Below are 20,118 nucleotides of genomic sequence, written 5' to 3'. Positions count from 1 at the left end.
TTGAATTAGTTCTCCTACTTAATGCCTAATATTTTGTTTATAAAATCTCTAAAGAAAAATATGTAGTTTATATTTTTGAAGATACAGCAAGAATGAGATTTTTACATTTATTTTTGGTTTGTTGCATCTAAGATAAAAAGATCCATTGATTTAAAATGGCATTTTAATCGATCCAAATCCTGAAAAATAATTGTAAAATAGAATACCATGTAAGTTAAGATTTTTCGTATTGGTGTGATAATTTCTTAATTAGAATTTGGGATCCATGAAATGTTATAGAAACCTTTAGTTGGTAATAGTAAGATACCATACTTTCAAACTTCTGGCATCGCTGCTACTGCAAGCAGTGACAAGGCAAATCAATTCCTTCACTTTTATTGTGCTTTAATATTTCTATTGTGAAGCGATTTATTGAAATAAAATATAAGATAACATTATTGAAAAAATAGAAAAAATTATAAAAGATAAAAAAAAACACAATTAGTTTTTATTTGCATTTTTAATAACAAAATGATAAAGGAAAGTTTGGATTTTATTTGAAATTTTATAAGAAATATGTTTATGAATCTATGAAATCTGTTTTCAATAATGCTTTAAAAAAAAATTTCATTTCAATAATTCTTAAAATAAGACCAAAAAAAACTTTTCAATGATTATTAAATTAAAAAAGAACGATCGAAAAAATGTAATAAAAAAAAGAGTACATGAACAGGGAAGATATAGACGTGAGAGAAAAAATTGAAGGAACTGATTTGTCTTGTTACTGCTTCCGGTGGCAGACACATCAGACGTAAGCGCTTTGTTTTTACAGTAAACAAAATCGATTTTAACTAAGAATGAAGACTGTATTCTTTATTTTGTTTTATTGCACAAAATTGTATAAAGGGAGATAACCATTCAGGTTTTTATTTCCCCTTACAACTATATTCCCTCCTTATCTGCATTAGTCAATATCTCTCTTGTAAAAATATATATATATATATATATACACCCACACATTCACAGCTTTTTGCTGTATCACAGCTTTCCAGTATGGCTAGACAAGCAGGTGCCTCAAGCCAGAATTGAAACTGTACCATCGAGCTGACAGTTGGTGCTTCTAACCTCTACCCTATCATCTGACTGTCAATTGCAGAAGAGCTTGAATTGTTTTAACCCATGAGCAATGTCATAATAGCTAATAACAGCGATTTCCTTACCAGATTTCTATCGGCAATTTCACTGTATCACAATTTTAATCCACTGTTCATTTGATTAGTTATACAGTGTCAGAGGGAGAGAATAATTATGCTAACAGTGATATTATTTCTAGTTGACAAAGGCCTGGATATGACAAACTATGGTGGACCACTGAGTTTCCATCCATGTTCATTTTAACCAGGAGTGCTGATAGTACCATTTATTTACAAAAATATATCGGTACAAATCACATCAATCTATACATCATTTTATGAAAATATAAATGTGTTTTTGGCATAAAATGACTTAACAAAAGAGTGATCATGCTGTAGAATCAAACCAACTAACTAGGGTCTTTTATTTTTTTTAACATTTGGTTACAACTTATCAAGGCCGAGAGATATCTAATAATTAGTGGAACAGAATAATATCAAGGCCAAGAGATATCTAATAATTAGTGGGACAGAATAATATCAAGGCCAAGAGATATCTAATAATTAGTGGGACAGAATAATATCAAGGCCAAGAGATATCTAATAGTGGGACAGAATAATATCAGGGCCAAGAGATATCTAATAATTAGTGGGACAGAATAATATCAAGGCCAAGAGATATCTAATAGTTAGTGGGACAGAATAATATCAAGGCCAAGAGATATCTAATAATTAGTGGGACAGAATAATATCAGGGCCAAGAGATATCTAATAATTAGTGGGACAGAATAATATCAGGGCCAAGAGATATCTAATAATTAGTGGGACAGAATAATATCAAGGCCAAGAGATATCTAATAATTAGTGGGACAGAATAATATCAAGGCCAAGAGATATCTAATAATTAGTGGGACAGAATAATATCAAGGCCAAGAGATATCTAATAATTAGTGGAACAGAATAATATCAAGGCCAAGAGATATCTAATAATTAGTGGGACAGAATAATATCAAGGCCAAGAGATATCTAATAATTAGTGGGACAGAATAATATCAAGGCCAAGAGATATCTAATAATTAGTGGAACAGAATAATATCAAGGCCAAGAGATATCTAATAATTAGTGGGACAGAATAATATCAAGGCCAAGAGATATCTAATAATTAGTGGGACAGAATAATATCAAGGCCAAGAGATATCTAATAATTAGTGGAACAGAATAATATCAAGGCCAAGAGATATCTAATAGTTAGTGGGACAGAATAATATCAAGGCCAAGAGATATCTAATAATTAGTGGGACAGAATAATATCAGGGCCAAGAGATATCTAATAATTAGTGGGACAGAATAATATCAGGGCCAAGAGGTATCTAATAATTAGTGGGACAGAATAATATCAAGGCCAAGAGATATCTAATAATTAGTGGGACAGAATAATATCAAGGCCAAGAGATATCTAATAATTAGTGGGACAGAATAATATCAGGGCCAAGAGATATCTAATAATTAGTGGGACAGAATAATATCAGGGCCAAGAGGTATCTAATAATTAGTGGGACAGAATAATATCAAGGCCAAGAGATATCTAATAATTAGTGGGACAGAATAATATCAAGGCCAAGAGATATCTAATAATTAGTGGGACAGAAGAATTGTCAGCCAATAAACGAGGAACATTATCAGAGCACTAACATTGGTCAATGGTGTGAACTGCATTTGATAATTTATGAATCAGTTTATGACAAAAAATTTTTTTTATTTATGGAAATCACTCCAAACAAGGCCTGAAAATACTTGATGTAAAGAATTGAAAAAAATGTCATGGTCAAAAACTAATCGACGATAAGATTCCAACCTAGAAAACAATTCTTCTGCCTTTGTCGGAAACATTGCTCATGGAATGTGAGGACTAAAGGACAAGATAAGGAAAGCGAGAGTTATGAGGCTGTCAAAACACAAGATTCACTTTCTACCTCACTCTTGACATAAGATTTGAAAACTACCAAGTACTAATCAGCAGGGAAGCAGTTCCACACTAATGAATTCCACAGGTGGGATATGCCCTTGCAAGGGAGCTCTATGAAAATTGTGGGTGACACTAGGCATATGGAAGAAGAGAAAGTTTTTTTGTTTTTTTTGCGCTAGTGATGATTTAGCTACAAACAGTATTAAATATGTTATTCCACGAAGCAGCAACTTTATGCCAACCTACCAATTATATCTAATACCATCAGGGAGAGACGCCTACGATTTGTCGGTCACTGTCTAAGGAGCAAGCATGAATTGGTGAGTGATGTATTGCTATGGACTCCACGACACGGACATGCAAGCAAAGGACAACCTAGATCCACATATATCCAACAAATAGCACACAACGCCAACTGTGAACCTGAAGATCTGAGGCAGCTGATGGAAGACAGGAAACTCTGGAGATGAGTCACATTGGTTCAAGCAAGGAGTCCGTCATGATGATGATGACTTCTTGTTGTGAATATCTTATAAAGAGGAATCAGAGATTAGAGATCAGTTGAATACTTTCCAAGAAAATAACGTACAGAACAATGACGTACAGAACAATGACGTACAGAACAATGACGTACAGAACAATGACGTACAGAACAATGACGTACAGAACAATGACCGTACAGAACAATGACCGTACAGAACAATGACCGTACAGAACAATGACGTACAGAACAATGACCGTACAGAACAATGACCGTACAGAACAATGACCGTACAGAACAATGACCGTACAGAACAATGACGTACAGAACAATGACGTACAGAACAATAAGCAAAATCACTTCTGAGAAATGAATTCCTATTTACTTGCCGCCCCATGACGGCAGTTAGAAGTTCAACCTTTAATATGGGGAAAATCCAGCTCTCCCCAAAAAAGAGAACTCTGGATTGAAACAAAAATAAACATTCTCTTGGTTTCGAAGGGTTTCTCCTTCACTAACCAAGGACAAAATAGATGAAATGTATACTACACTTTTCTCCTGGCCAAGGAAAGTGAGAAAGAAATGATAAAGTGATCTCCACTACTAGGTTTCAAAGTTGCCAAATAAGAAAAGGACTTTAAAAATGCCTGTTCAATTATCAGAATTTACTAACCTTTATACAAAAGAATAGTGATCAAGAGAAAAACAGGATGAATGATCATACTTATTAGAGTGAGAAAGGATGTTTTCTATTGTATTGGTGTGCATTTTTAAAAATCTTTCAATGTTTGCCTTTGTATACAGGTGTTGCTCAAGGTATGGTGACTGGCATCCGTGGTTTGTGCAATGGACTTGGGCCAGCCTTGTATGGTTTCATTTTCTATTTGTTTCATGTTGATCTTAATGACCCAGCAGACACACACAAAAGGAAGCAAGATCCGTCTTCAAACTCTTCTCACCCCACCTCAACAAACACACTTTTAGTAAGTATTTTACTGATTTAAAATTCCCAAATTTTCAGATATTTGATTGTTCACAAAACAAATGACTTCAATCCATTAAATATTTGAGAAAGCTGAATGCTTCCTTATGATTACACCACCATAAAAAAAAAAAAAACAATTTTCTGAATGAATTAGTAAAGAGTCAATAATTTTCAAAAACAAAAAACAATCAAGACTTAGTAAGTGAACAATTTGATTATCCGCAATTTGACTGGTGATAGGAGATACATGTTACAAATGACTTGTATCTCTCACTGGTCTTCAGATAATAAACCAGCAGTTTTGTTACTTCCCCTTTCCTCTTTACAGGGTTAGCAGGCACTTAGACCGTCAAATAATGTAAATGCTTTAATTGTAAAATTTCTTTCTTTTACAATTCAGTTCACTCCTCTCTGAATTTATAATTTCTCACTGTAGATCCAATGTCATTAAAGATGTGCCACTCTTTCGATGACCTTTGTACAGTTTGTCAAGGCTTTTAGCATTTTATTGATGAATTTGGCTTTTAGATGTATTTTGTTTGTTCAGTTATATTATGTGCTATATTTATTGATATTGCAATCGTGTTCCTTAAACTGTTGTAAAGTTCTGGATTTTATAAGGTATACACTCGGAATATATGGATCCATGCATTAGATTTTTTTAAAACTTGGCCAAAATGTGGAGCTCATTGTTCTTAATATAAATCCAGTATGGGTGACCCTGGCAAAATTCTGGTTTGCGTCCCCAGGGACTTTTAGTGCTAAAAATGCCTCTTTTAATGGCTCTTTTTCAGATTTCTCAACAAAACTTGATATGTCTGACTATATAGTGTTTTTTCATGGTGGTCAACTCAAATATATGTTATGGCCTGAAACTGCACCGTTATCCATTTACACTGGGATTCGGCATCCCAAAGGGCTCAAAAGAGGCAAAAAGTGCCCCCAAATGGCCCAAAATTACATTTTTGCCCCATAGTGTTTGATCCATTCATTAAATTTTCCTCAAACTTGGCCAAAATGTGGAGGCCATTGGTCTTAATATAAATTCAGTATGGATGACCCTAGCAAAATTCTGGTTCACATCCCTCTGGAACTTTTAGGGCTAAAAAACATGCCTTTTTTCATATTACAGAAGAACCTGATATGTATGTCTAGTTTTCCATGGTGCTGAATTCGAATATACATGTTTTAAGGCATGAAACTGCATCGTTTGTCCATTTTCACTAGGATTCGGCATTCCCAGGAAATCAAAAGGGGTCACAAATGCCCCAAATTGTAAAAAATGACACTTTTTACCCCATAATTTTGTCCCATCCATTAATTTTTTTAGAAATTTTGCGAAAATGTGAAGGCAACGTTGGCCCTTCACACTTCTCGCATTCATCATTTCTTCACTATTTTTTTGTGGCATCATCTCACATGCAGCACAAGAGGATGTGCAGCTTGTTTATTTTTTGTTTTCAAATGCACTTATATTCTAAAAGAAAATTGTTACCTCTAAAAACAAAAATGATTTTTTCCCTGGCATTGTGATTTGAAAGACTGATAGAAAACGCTTATTAAAAAAAATAATTTAAATTATATTTCATTTAAAAGATCCATAATACTGAAAAATCTAATTGATTTTTATAAATCAATTTATTTTAAATATCATTTATTCATAGATTAAGCTTTTTCTCAGGGCTTATGTATTACTTGGTAGTTTTAAAATATACTCTTTCCACATCTGAATTCTCATCCATTCTCATTGTCTTAGACTATTTGCACACAATTTGATTATCATCTCTCAACTGACTTGTAATTTGACTATACTTACAAGTATAATGCTAATAAGATTGAGTTGCTCTCAACTCTTTTTCCACAAACTGATCAGGGAAACTTTCCTATTTTGAGAATTTCCCAATACTATAACCACTGATCAACACTTTAGTTTTGGTAACATTTACTCTCAAATTTTACTTTTCAGAATATCATTATTCCAAGTCTTCAACTTAAAAAGTAGACCTATTGCTTCACAGAGAAGCATAGTTTCTTCTAGACAATCTGTAGGAAACTCTGAAGCAACGTTTTTAAGACACAAATGAAAAGCAACACCTGTCATTTCTCATGTACTCCAACTAACAAAGCTGTCACTAAGTGCATCTTAATTTTAACATGCCTTTCAGCATTTCTGTTCACTGCTTGAACAACTTTTATTCGTTTGCTCTCTTTTCATGTAAAGCCCACCAATAACCTCTCTTGACATTTTGTCAAAAGCTTTTTCAAAATCTGCAAAAGTAAAATATAGGTTCTTAATCTTACCAAGATACTTCTCTTGCATTTGTCTCGGGATAAATATAATGGTTCTCCCCCCCCCCCTCTAATGCGAGTTGGATGAGTTTGAAAAAGTTCTGAGAAAGGAAATGGGTTAAGATTCTGATTGCATAATAGATTTAATTTTTGAAACTATTGCAAACACATTTTTTGCCTTTATTTGATTGAAGATGTATTAAGTCTTAATCAACTTTCTCTGAATGCAAGCAATATGTTCAAAATCAATTCTAATGTCTGAATTTTCTCTCGTATTTAAATGCCCTAATTGATATCTTGGCAGTTTGTGGAATCTGCTATACAGAGCTCAAATCTTATTCTGTAGTGTTTGTGTGATTGTATCAAGCAGATTCTTGATATAATCACTCAAACACCAACAGCACTATTAAACAGGCTTATATTACTTGATAATAACAAAATATTATGCACTACTAATATCAACGAACACACATGACTTGTATCTGGCATTCATGCAGGACACTAACATGCAACATTAGGACTTGTATTACATAGAAAATGCAAGCATGAAAAGTAATATGGTTAAGCTTAGAAAAGTAAAAGGACTAGTTGTTAAAACTGGGAAAGAAAAATATAATAAATTTAAATTTAGTAAAAGATATAATAAATTCATAACTTAAAATATTGCATTAAGAATTAAAAAAAAAATTCAATTTGACATTATATAAAAATTCTTAATGCTGTAATATTTTAAGTTATAAATTTATTTTTTACTAGAATATCTTGTCTTTTTCTTTGCCAGTTTCGACAACTAGGCCTTTTACTTTTCTAAGCTTAATCTTAACCATATTACTTTTCATGCTCGTATTTTTCTATGTAATCCATGATTTTTCCAAGTTTTGCTTTGAAATAATATTCTTTTTTGTGTTCAATATCATACCAATTATCAACAATCCATAAAAAAAAATTATTACCAACTTCTTAAATTGACTTGAAAAAAAAAAATCAAATAAGACATAATTAAGTAAATAAACAGAAAAAAGGGACAAAAAGAGAGAAACAGAATTAACGGGCGATGTTGTAAGTGAAATATTAGCAGCCCTAGCATGGCAAAGAGCATCACTTTTGTTAACTCTCTCTATATAACCCAAATAAGATGGCATGCATGAAGGTGTCAACGGCGAAAAAGTTACTATGGTAACCAACAGCCAATCAGAAGAAACCGTCTCACATTCCTTATTTATTCTAAAGACTTTTGAATACCAGTAATTCTATTATAACTTTTGTTTTAATGAACAAAAATTGAAAATTTCTTTTCAAAATACAGCTGAAAAAGTGATCTATGAACTGTAGAAATTGTTTGAAATTTGGTCGCAAAATGAGTGAACGGTGAAGCTTTAAAGCAGGTCTAAATGAGTAAAACTAACACTTAACAATATATTCGAACATAGCAGTATTTGAATGATATATATATAAATGTATTTTTATGGGGAAATATGTTGATTCAATTATATTTCACCTTTTATTTTAATTTATGAAGATCGGTGTAACTGCAGAGCAAAGATCGGTGTAACTGCAGAGCATATACAAATAAATGACAAAAATTCTATATTCCCAATTTCAAGATGTTGACCATCTTACCATTTATTTCTTCAAGTATGTTGACATGCACAATTCTTGACAAGACATGTTTCTTAGCACAGAATCATTCATGTGATTATTGTGTCAATTTTTAAATTTATGAAGTTCGGTGTAACTCATCAGAAAGAAAATAACTTATCAACTGTAAAAGAAAATAAAGGAATATGGGTATGATTACAAAATCTAAAAGTTGGAAGAGAAGTTCAAGTTATTTTTCAGTGTGTTATGCCATCTTTTGATGAGTGAAGGGCAGAATAAATTTAAAAATTGACATAATAATTATATGAATGATTCTGCACTACAAAACATGTCTTGTCAAGAATTGTGCAGGTCAACATACTTGAAGAAATAAATGCTAAGATGATCAAATCCCGAAATTTGGAAAATAGACTTTTGTCATTTATTGGCATATTATATAATGAAGCAATATAAAAAAAAAAATGTTAAGTAAAAAAAAAAATTATTAAATATTCTTTTTGAATTGCTAAATACCTGTGTATCAGTAGTAATATACACTGACGAAAAAAACGCTTTGGATAATCACAGATTTCAAGGTAGTTCCACTAAGATAGCCATATTTTTCAAACCAAAGCACTTCAAGACTTCAAAATACTACTGTTTTGTTCGGAAATGAATATACTTTCAAATGAATTAATAAATATGAATGTACATTTTATATTTTAAGATTTTTAAGCAAATAAAGTGACAAAAATATGAATGTCATAAAATGGCGTTTTCGGTAAGGTTTTGTAATGACCCTCCCTGTTTTCTAAAGGCCCCTACCACGATTGTATGAAGAATTTCGTCATGAAATTTAGGAAACAATCAGAAGAGGTGTTAATCTTAATACTGTCAAGTGTCCGAAATATTTTTGACCATTTCTTTTTTTGTCGTGTTAAAAATAAGACTTTAATATGACGAGTATCAAACATTTTGAAAAAAAAATTCATCGGACACCTACTAGTAAGTAAATCATTCTTTTTATTATCTTTATCAATTAAAAGTATTATTCTATGTTGAGTAGGACACGGTAATTGATAATAATTTAAAAGTACCTACCCGAAAAATGTTTCTATTTCTTGAGTTTGGTCAAATTAAGTTAGTATTAGTAGCAGCAGGAGCAGCAGCTGCAGTATTAGTCATAGCACAGTATAAACAACATGCGTTCTTTAATTTTTATTCACGAACGAATTAAAAAAAACATGAAAATATGAATATAAATGTTCTGATATGTTTAATTAGAGCTATTTTGTTATCAGAATAACATTAGTTTAGAACTATTCGGTTTTCAGAATGTATAATAACAATCCCAACCAATTCGGCATTATGAATCCATTATAATTTCTCACATTTCTGGTCAAATTTAAAAACATGGTTAAAAAAACAAAATAAGCTTTTGTAGATATATAGCTTGCATGCATTTTTATTCATTGCATTAGTTTTGAACAGCGAATTAAAACAATGTTTTACTGCGAACAGCCACAAATGTTTTTTTCAAAATCAAAAGATGTATGAAAATCTCGTTTGTATTACTATACACATAGATTTGAAAAAGTTGTCAAAAAACAAATATAACAAATAAATGTTATCAAAGGCAAGATAAGTTACTTTTCTACCTAACTGGATATGTTTTTAGTGTTTATATTTAATGTAACATGTTTATTCAGCTCGAAAAAAAACCAGTTTACTGATGTATTCGAAAATTTAAAATGGCGGCCGACTCTCTTTGAGGCGATAAGTTTGGAAAAATGAGTTATAAATAAAAAAACTAGACAAAATACTGTTAGAAACTCGCTCAATATATGTTATCGTGACATAGGCAGATATATATTTGGCGTGTTTTTAACAGTATTTTGACTAGTTTTTTAGTTTTAACTCATTTTCCCAAACTTACCGTGTGAAAGAGATAGTCGGTCGCCATTTTTAACTTTTCAATACATCGGTAAGCACTGTATGTTTTTAGAGCTGAATAAACATGTTACATTAAATAAAAACACTAAAAACATATCCAGTTAGGTAGAAAAGTAACTTATCTTGCCTTTGATAACATTTATTTATGTATTTGCTTTTTGATAACTTTTTCGAATCTATGTGTACAGTAATACAAACTCGTTATTTTTTTTTCTACTTATTAAATGAAAGGTATTTTTACAACCTGCTCCAGCGTAGTATAAACGGCCTATGGAATAAACACCTTCAACCTTTAAAATTTATGGAATTTTCTTCGAAGTTTCGTAACGCAGTTTTTTATTAAATTAAAACTAAATATAACAAATCGTAGATATTATAATCTAGGAAGTATAAGGAAACTTCTAAATAAATGTAACCTCGTCGAGAAACCTTACAAAAATAGCCTTTCTTGGACATACAAAAGCATGTGCAGCCGTTTTGCCTTTTATAGATATAGAAGATGAATAGTGGGATTATGAATTAAAGAAAATGTAATATGTACAAAAGTAAAAATTTAAGTGCCAGAAATAGGATTAAAAAAAAATTTAAACTGCCTTACAACTATCATTAATGAATAGTGTTTGCTAGATAATTATGAATCTGATATTATTAGAAGTATTTTGAGAATGTATTTTAGAATAGTGGCTCTGATCATTGTTGTTGAAAAAAAGTGGACCAATAAGGAGGCTGGCTGTTAATACCGAGTGGTTGTTTGGGGTTTATTTGAGTCAAATTTATATTTGGTTCATGAGTAGATATAAATATGAAATAACATAAATTAAATGAATTTTGTAAGCTAATGTGTTTATAGAATGGGGCATTGGCTTCATTATTCTTAGAAAACTTTTGGATACACAATATTTGATGTTTTACTTTTTGGTGCTAATACATATAGACATTGTGAACCTCCTCATAAAAATCCTACATTAAACTGCTTATGGCTAAAGCAAAGTGAAGTTAACTTGAGACCAAATACTGCCAAGGATTATCCTTGGGACTTGCTTACTGTCATGGCAAAACATAATTTGATTGCAAACTAAAGTGATTCCAGGCTAACATAACTGGGCATCCAGCTTTAAGTTTCAATTTGTATGGTGACATATCGGTAATTCTATTCTAGAATATGGTGTTGTATTGTATAGCATGGTCATCACTGAGAGTATAATTTAGAGAAGTGAAGTTGCTTCCTCACATGAACTTTTATTAAGCAGTTGTCGATTGATGACCAGCACCACATCATTTTTGGAAGCTAGAACTGCTCTCTCTATTAGCTATTGCAGATACACATAGCTTTCAGAAGTTCTATGAGTGATGAAAAATTGATCCACTACCTGGAGTAATAAAAATCTTGCTATGTTTGGTTGATGGAATCTGTGGGGGACCCGGTATGCAGTTAGTATACCGGTTGTATAGCTGGATCCCGTCTTTGTAGGCTGCGTATATGAACCGTTCACGTGAATAGGCTGCGTATATGAACCGGTCACGTGAATAGGCTGCGTATATGAACCGGTCACGTGAATAGGCTGCGTATATGAACCGGTCACGTGAATAGGCTGCGTATATGAACCGGTCACGTGAATAGGCTGCGTATATGAACCGGTCACGTGAATAGGCTGCGTGTTCAATAAGCTGGATTGTTGGAGGTCGTCGTTGTAATAAAGAAAACAATCAACAGTAATGGCACGTGTTATGAGTACATTTAAGACATTGAAATGAAGCACGCTGAAACAGGATCACATATTTACATATGTATAAGGAATATTTATTTACATAGAAATATTACGAATGCAACAGAGCATGTATGTAGATAAACGTTCGTTGCGTGTATGCATGTGTGAATGTATGTAAGAGTTCGTAGAAGCATAACTAGGAAGTTCATTGTGTGTGTAAGAGTTTGTTAGCATGAAACCTATCTTGAGAAAAGATAAACGCCCTGTCGAGGCGTGGACATAACTCGCGTGCCACTCACATTTGAGGTTTGAATTGAAGGCAAACATGTTTTGTCAGCTCCATGTCTCAAGTGGAAAGAGAAAGACAGAGAAAACGGAAGAGAAAAAAGGGAGCACCACCACCTTTTGGGCAAGGTGGAGGTTATCACAGGAGCAACAACTGATGCGTTGGTTAAAAGGTGTATGCATAGATATTTGTGCGGTTTGCTCAAATACATGCTACATTAAAAAGGCATGTTCCTATAAATCTTCCCATCACCAATTTTTTGAAAATATGAAAGCAAACTCACCGGTCATCAACAGACATGTTTGTAGATAATGTTACAGTGTTGAATGTACTTCTGCAAATATAATTTAATGCAAGCATTGAGTTCATTGGCAGAACTTTGATGTGGAACAATAGGAAGTGTTTGTTAAAAGCAACCTTATAATAAGTGTCGTCCTTCACAAGGTTTGGTCTCTTGAGATCACGTGATGTTTTATCAAATGCTTTTCTTTTTTTTTTTTTTGTAACATCGTACATTCATCCATGATCAAGGACACATCCAGTAAAACTTTAGATGAATTTGATTTTCATTCTGTTTGGAAAATCGGATCAGAATCTTTTGTTAAGTCTACCACCAGAAAAAATGAGAGGCTGTATTACCTGATGATGCCACAGCTATTTAGCCTTCTACCTTTTTGTAAGAATTAGCTTAGTAACAAATGTCTTCTGTACATCCGGGTGCATTAAGGAGTAAAAGACCATCTTGCTGATCTACATTCATAACTACAGTATGAAAAATATGATTTTGTTTATTATTTAGTTGTGTGAACAATGATGTGGTTGATAGCTAATTTCATGTGTCCACACAGAAATGGCAGGATGTGTATTAGATTGATCAGGAGAGGTTAGACCCCAATCAGTGGTTTATCATTCATCTTATGTCATCTTAAGTATGAACTGGAGCCATATTGAAGATTTTGTCAGAAAATATATCAATCTCAGGATGTTCATTGTGTTCTCTAAGAAGTAATCTTCCCTAAATGCATGCCAAAGATGTGTTGGATGAGACATTGCACATTGTAGTCAATGTGATGGCAAACAAATGTCTCAAATTATGTGCCAATTCAAATGTAGATTCTTCCTGTAATGTCGCATCCTAGTAGTATCAGCATTAAGTAGAATATATGCACTACATGCATCGTTGAATTTTTCGTAATTTGAGATTGACTTATTGAACAACTAAACTTTTTTTCTGTGAACGTCTTGGTCAAAATTGCTCATTATGTAACCGGGGGATAACTGAAACACGTTAATGGAATGTCTTCAATCCAAAGATATCTGAAAAGTAACAAGCATCAGGGAATTACTTTGAGGTTAAAACACACTTAATCATAAAATATCAAAGAAATTCAACTTTTGAAATTACTTTAAACAAAATTTGAAAACAAACTTTGAAAGCAGCTGAAGAATTGAAAGCAAACAAGTTTAAAAAACAATTGTAAATTTGAAAGAATACTGCATAAACAACTGGGAATCTGAAGATAATTTCATACTATCTATAAACTATTTTTAAGATCAGAAATGTTTTTAAAAAAATTTCTAGCCTTAAATGATCCTTTAGATGTAGATACGTCCTTAAACACAACCAATCTTTAAGAGAATTATTTTTACAAATTTAGAAAACATCACTTAAAAATGCTGTCTCCTTCCACAATCATTTATTTTCATCATCTGGGAACATTTATTACCGAAAACATTAAATACATGCAGAAAATACAAATTATTTAAATGTCATTTTTTTCTTATCCAGAGGTTAGACGTTTTCTGATATTATGCAAGCTCACTCTCTAGTTAGCATGCCAACTGCATTCAAATTTCAGTCTAATCTATTCTAATAACTTGCTTCCATGTTTTCCTTGGATGGCCAACTTTTCTGCAGTTTAAGACTTCCATTCTTCTTTATCCAAGAGAGTAAGCAGTCCACATGATCAGATCAGTTTAACAGATTCTTCTTTCTCTGCTGAAGAAATCTTTAAGTCCAATTATTTATAATTTTTTTATCCAGTTTCTGAATCTATTTTCATTTTATAATCCTCCTGACTTGCCAATCAGTCATACAAATACACATAGCCTCTCACTAGATACTCTCTTACATGTTTAGTTGTTCAATAAGTCAATCTCAAAATTCAAAACTTGTGTTCAACTTTTTGACTGTCATTATAAAATCTATATACTTATGTAGATGTCCTTTTAATTTATATTAGGAGTTTCATATATGACAGAAATGTCATAATTTTTTTTTTGTTCAAAGAATGAAATGTGCATAATTTGTATGATAAATTATTCTTTATTTTTCAATCAATTAATGCCCCTTTTTCCTCCCTCCCTATAAATTTGTTTAACTCTACAGGAAAGAAGAGACTAACGCCCCCCCCCCCTCCCAACTCTGAAACACTTCTTTTTTTTTTTTAAATTTAAAAATGTTTTAGATTAAATCGTTTAGCTTCTCTCTGATTGCTCTTTTGTAATTCTCTTTTTAGGATGTTGTGCCAGGCCCCCCGTTTGCCTTTGGTGCCATTCTGGTCATCCTGGCACTATTGGTGACAATTTTCATCCCAGATAACCCTCACTCGAAAGGGATCAATTCACCGACCAAAAGAGTTCTGATGTCTCTGGAGCCTTTCCAAAAAGAGACAGGTTAGCGTTTTTTGAAAATCAACATACCTGATTTCTTTTTTATTCCTTTATCTATATATATATATATATATATATATATATATATATACACCGAATATCTTCCCTTCCATGTTTTCTCCATGTTTCCATTTTTGTTTACTTTTCTAAAAAATCCAATTCATATAGGCTTTTTTTACTGTATGCATTTGTGTATGAAGAATATATGATGAGAATAATGGAAATAGTATTCCGGCAAAATAGAGAAATAAAAAGAAACAAACCGAGTTGTGTGTTCATCAACAGGAGTCTTTAAATAAAGACGAAACATTGATGAGCACATAATTCAGTTTGTACCTTTTTATATATATATATTTAAAATATTTCAAACTGTCACTTCAATGTTCCTCAAATGTTAAAGTTTCAATGTACTAGTGCTCTATTCGATTGGAAAGGTGTGTAGTTTAATGGTTACTAATGTTGACTATGAAATCTCTGACAACTGGAGTTCAAATTCTATTGTATTTATTACATTCACTTATTCAGATAAGTATACACTTGACCTCCTTGCTTAGCTATCAGTAAAATATGGTTTGCAGTAAATAAATGAAAAAAGCGTTGATAAGCCCTAAAACTGAAACTAATTTATATTGAGTTTCAGCTTTATAAATAACACAAAGAATTGAAATACAAAAGATGAAAAACATCAAATAACCTAAAGATTAAATAAACCAAACATTCAGTGTTGTTATTTTTTTTCTGACCATTTTTATTTTCTCTTTATGCTTCAGGTACCAAGAAATATGAAAAGGAACCATTAATGGTTGAAAGTGATATTGAAATTCAGACGTAGAGAATTTCTGTGGGCAGCAAACATTTTTTTTTTAAACAGCTGGGAGTTACATACAATGACATGCTGCAGTCCCCTCCCTCTCTCTCTTTTACTCTGGCCATTATGGACATTATTGATTTTGGCCAGCGACTTTTCCAAGCTTTTTATTTTATCATTTGGATTTGCAGCCATGCCCTCCCTTCCTTCATCGCTTATTGAATGGTGGAGATATATATCTCTGTAAGATTCATTGCAATGGGAACATTTGGTCAAAGAAAGTAAACTTTATAGAATATAACCTTAAAATACTTTTTACTTTTTAAACTTTCCTCTTTCACTTGTTTTTTAAGAATGCTTAATTTATTTAAGGATCTAACAATCTTTTTCATCCCATCTTCGATTCCTGGCGGCCATATTTTTTTTCTTTTTATTTAAATTTTTGTGCTTTGATTCTATTTTTTAAAATTTTTTATCAACTTTGCTTACCTTCTGGAAGCTCTCTCATTATATATATATATATATATATATATATATATATATATATATATATAAAAAGATCAGAACATTGGTACTGTAGATTTCAAATCCAACAAGGGAAAACAGCATGTGATCCTCTTTGTAAACTTTTCTAAGTCTGTTATGGTCTGTTGCAATGGAGGCTGAGAAAAATCAATGAAAAGGGTCACATACAAATCTTGTTCTGCTCTTCTGTGACACATATATAAATAAATCTTTTTCTTTTTTTCTTAATAATCCAGCATTCTGCTGATGTTCTCTCACTAATCTTACAAAGATATATGTATATCTCGTACAATTATACGTCGATTAGCCATCTGCACTGGCTGTTGTGGACTTTTTACTCCTTTTTCGACGAATGCGCACATGTGTGAGTAACACTTTTATTTTCTAACAAGAGTTTCATGGAGAAAGTGATTTCATGTTGCCATAGCCAATGTGCAACCCACAATTTTTGTGGAAAAGACATTAAACTAAGAAAGTGGTAATCGAAAAATGACAAAGGTAGATAACTCTAAAATGTGATTTCTCTCCTTGTTTTTGTCTTCTATACATATGTATAACTTGTAGCTATAATTATTAATCTAACAGCATAAATGTTTCATTTTGACAAACCACGGAAAATATAATTGCAAAGATCTCCCCACTTTTTGTAAAATATTATAAAGTATTTGAACTTTGTAAAAATTGAATTTTTTTATGAAATTTTGTGTCTGAAGATTAAATTATTGAATTGGTGTGCAAATTATTTTTTTTAAGAGTTTGTGTATGTACATCAATTTATAATCATTTAAAATGAGATTTGATAGAATTGCAAAGATAATAAAGTGAGAAAAAAAAACAACTTTCAAATTTTTTTGTATGGTGATTGTAAATTACATATTTTTTACCCCCTTTCCTCATATTACCCCTTGCCAAGATTATAGTGATTGTTTGCTTTGAAAGTTGCCTTGCAATAAAAGTGTATTTGTACAGTAAGAAGAGAAATCTATCTTGAATGGAGAAAATTTAATTTTTGCTCCATGCAGAGTTCCTCTTTTTTTTTTTTTTTTTTGAATTGGCTATTCCCCCGCACAAAAAAAAACCAACCCAATTATGTGTCTAACTTTGTTCTCATGTGGAGACAAGTAAATGGGGACATAAAAATCATGTGATCAAAATAGTAAAATGGATGACGGGTAAAATGTTGGACTAGTAATAGGCTTCCCAGGTCCCTCTTTTATACCATTTAATTTGACATAATTGCAAGGAAACCTCTAGGTATTGCTTCCTCTTTTCTTGCCTGGATATTTCAAGTACATTTTTTTTTTTTAATTTTACAGATAAGATTTCATTTAGAAAGTGTGCAGATGTGAACATTTCCTGTTATATATCTTTTTTTCCCCCCTATTCTTTTTCTATTTTTGATTGCATTTTGATTACAAACTTTTCCATTGCTAAATGAATATTTTAAAATTTACGATTTAAACCAAACTCTGGTTATTTGTCCGTTGTTCTTCTAAATAATTTGTTACTGTTTGTGTTTGCCTTCCTTATTTGTTAAGGTACGAATATTGATCTGGGGCACTGTTACAAAAATGTAAAAAAAAAAAAATAAAAATTAAAAAAAGGTAAATAAAAGGGACCGTTGGTCAAAGCCTCATTCTTTGTTGAGACAATATGAAAGGAGGAAGTTTTTAGATATATTACTTCATTGTAATTTTCTTTTTAAACTTGAATTTCCTTTTGTTACCAAATTTCCTCAACTGATCAAAACAAGCAACATTCACATATTCTATTTTTCTTATTAAACAGAAAACATTAGTCGTTCGTATTACACACACACACACACACACACACACACACACACACACACGTGTATGTGTGTTATATATATGTATATATAACACGTGTTATATATATATATATATATATATATATATATATATATCGTACACACATATGATCAGAACAACACCAGTTCTGTTAGCTTCAAATCCAAACAAGAGTATCAATATCTAGTCACTTATGTTGGATTCTCTTCAGTCACTGTTTATCTGTCTCCCCAGAAATGGCATTCTCTCCCTCCAAAAAACCCCCAAAAAAACAATTTCTTGCAAGAAGTCTTACATACTCTTCATGCTTTTTAATACATCAGTTTATATTTTGTTTTTGTTAAATGACCTAATGATGTTCTGGACAATATGAAACGCGTTTAAAGCTTGTGCCGAAAAAATTTGTTTTTCCATTTTGTCTTTTTATCATAATGTTTCTTACATATATACTAGGTAATACTATTACTGATATAAACTATTTTCAAGGAAGTTGATTTTAAATTAATCAAAAACAATTTTTGTGACCGATCTGTGTGTAAAAATTTGATATTTTCAAGAAGTTTAAAACAGTTTACTTTATCATAAATAATGAATGTATAAAAAAAATCTGCATTCAGCCATTTTGATTCTTGGAATATTTTACTATTTACCATAAAGTAAATTGCTTTAAACTTCTTTTTAATATTAAACATTAAATTAAACTTTTATGATAAGACTTGTATAATATCAAACTCCAAATATCGGCTTATACTCTAACAATAACCAAATCTTTCTGTGAATCTGTAACAAACATCCCATAATTTTCTGACTTTCTGGCGAAAACATGCTTCGATCATGTGGTTATATATTTCTGAAAGGGAGTTTATCTCGAAAATTAAAAGAGCATGACATCACTCGTACTATCCTGATTGAACACATTACATTGGTAAATAAATATTTCATTAAAAATTGGTATTTTTTCAATATTGTCATATTTTCAATTTACCTTGTCTTTTATCCAAAGGTTTCAAAATTCAAATTATTTTTTTTTTCAATGCAAATAAGTCAGGAATGAGTAGGTAAAGCAAAATAGCCTTTGATTTCTTAAATGTATTTCCTTTAAAATGATTTGTCGCTTATATAGAACAGGTAAAAATTTAAAAAAAAATCTGATTTTTCCATTGTAACTGACAGTGCTACATAGGATAGATTTTCTCGGTGTCAAGAAATCTAATTTGCACGGTAACTGGCAGTTTCATTCTTAGTGATCATTACATTCTTGAAACAGAAACATTGAGAATAGAAACTGCTAGTTTTTATGAAGATTAGATTTCTTTTTGTCTTCCTTATATATATATATATATATATATATATATATATATAAAGCTGTACCAACTGGCATTGCAGTATTTTTACTTTTTACGACGTCAATAAATTATTTAATGCATGAGCTATCCAGTGCTTTTTATTTTTATGTAATTATTTTAAAATGCTTCATATTAGCAGTTGTCTGGTCCAGACAAGTAAATTTTTAAGTGAATTATAGTTAAATACATGATTATATTGCCAATAACATGGTAAACAATAACAAATAAAAATTGGCTAGTCAGAAGGAAAGTTTCATTTGTCAGCTCTAATGATATGAGTTGAAGCTAACTTTATATATTAGAAAAAACTTCCACCATTAATAAAGAAATATACACACACGCATAGACTTATATAATATGTGAATATATAAAATGAAAGGCATAAATTAAGACTGTAATTTTTTTAAATATACAAAAGATTTCAAAATGATTTAGTGTTTTGTTGGAAGTGGGTGTAACCATTTTATTTGTGAATGAATGTGTGAGGAATGGAAAAACAGTGTTGCAGTATTCTGTGCCGAGCGTTGAAATATCTTTCACTATTTACTTTCTCACTCTGGTCGTAATATCAATAACCGGCCAATCAAACATCTTTTCTA

The 20,118-nt window shown here is 31.4% G+C and overlaps 1 protein-coding gene across 2 annotated transcripts in view; it reads left to right on the top strand.

The window, feature by feature from the left end:
* The window catches only part of LOC145296844 (solute carrier family 71 member 1-like), a 243,893-nt gene extending 227,638 nt beyond the window's left edge, over window positions 1-16,255 (top strand). For both annotated transcript variants that reach the window (XM_080142967.1, XM_080142966.1), the window contains 3 exons: window positions 4,364-4,542; window positions 14,879-15,035; window positions 15,803-16,255. In XM_080142967.1, the coding sequence (XP_079999093.1) occupies window positions 4,364-4,542; window positions 14,879-15,035; window positions 15,803-15,864 (398 nt within the window). In that variant the 3' untranslated portion in view covers window positions 15,865-16,255. The remainder of the gene's footprint in view (window positions 1-4,363; window positions 4,543-14,878; window positions 15,036-15,802) is intronic.
* Window positions 16,256-20,118: the final 3,863 nt, after the last annotated feature.

Source organism: Euprymna scolopes, chromosome 17 (genome assembly GCF_053919585.1).
Source record: "Euprymna scolopes isolate OS-2025 chromosome 17, ASM5391958v1, whole genome shotgun sequence".
In the NCBI taxonomy this organism is placed as follows: Eukaryota; Metazoa; Mollusca; class Cephalopoda; order Sepiida; family Sepiolidae; genus Euprymna; species Euprymna scolopes.
Note: the sequence above shows the minus strand (reverse complement) of the source record. Positions and strands in the feature narration are given on the sequence as shown.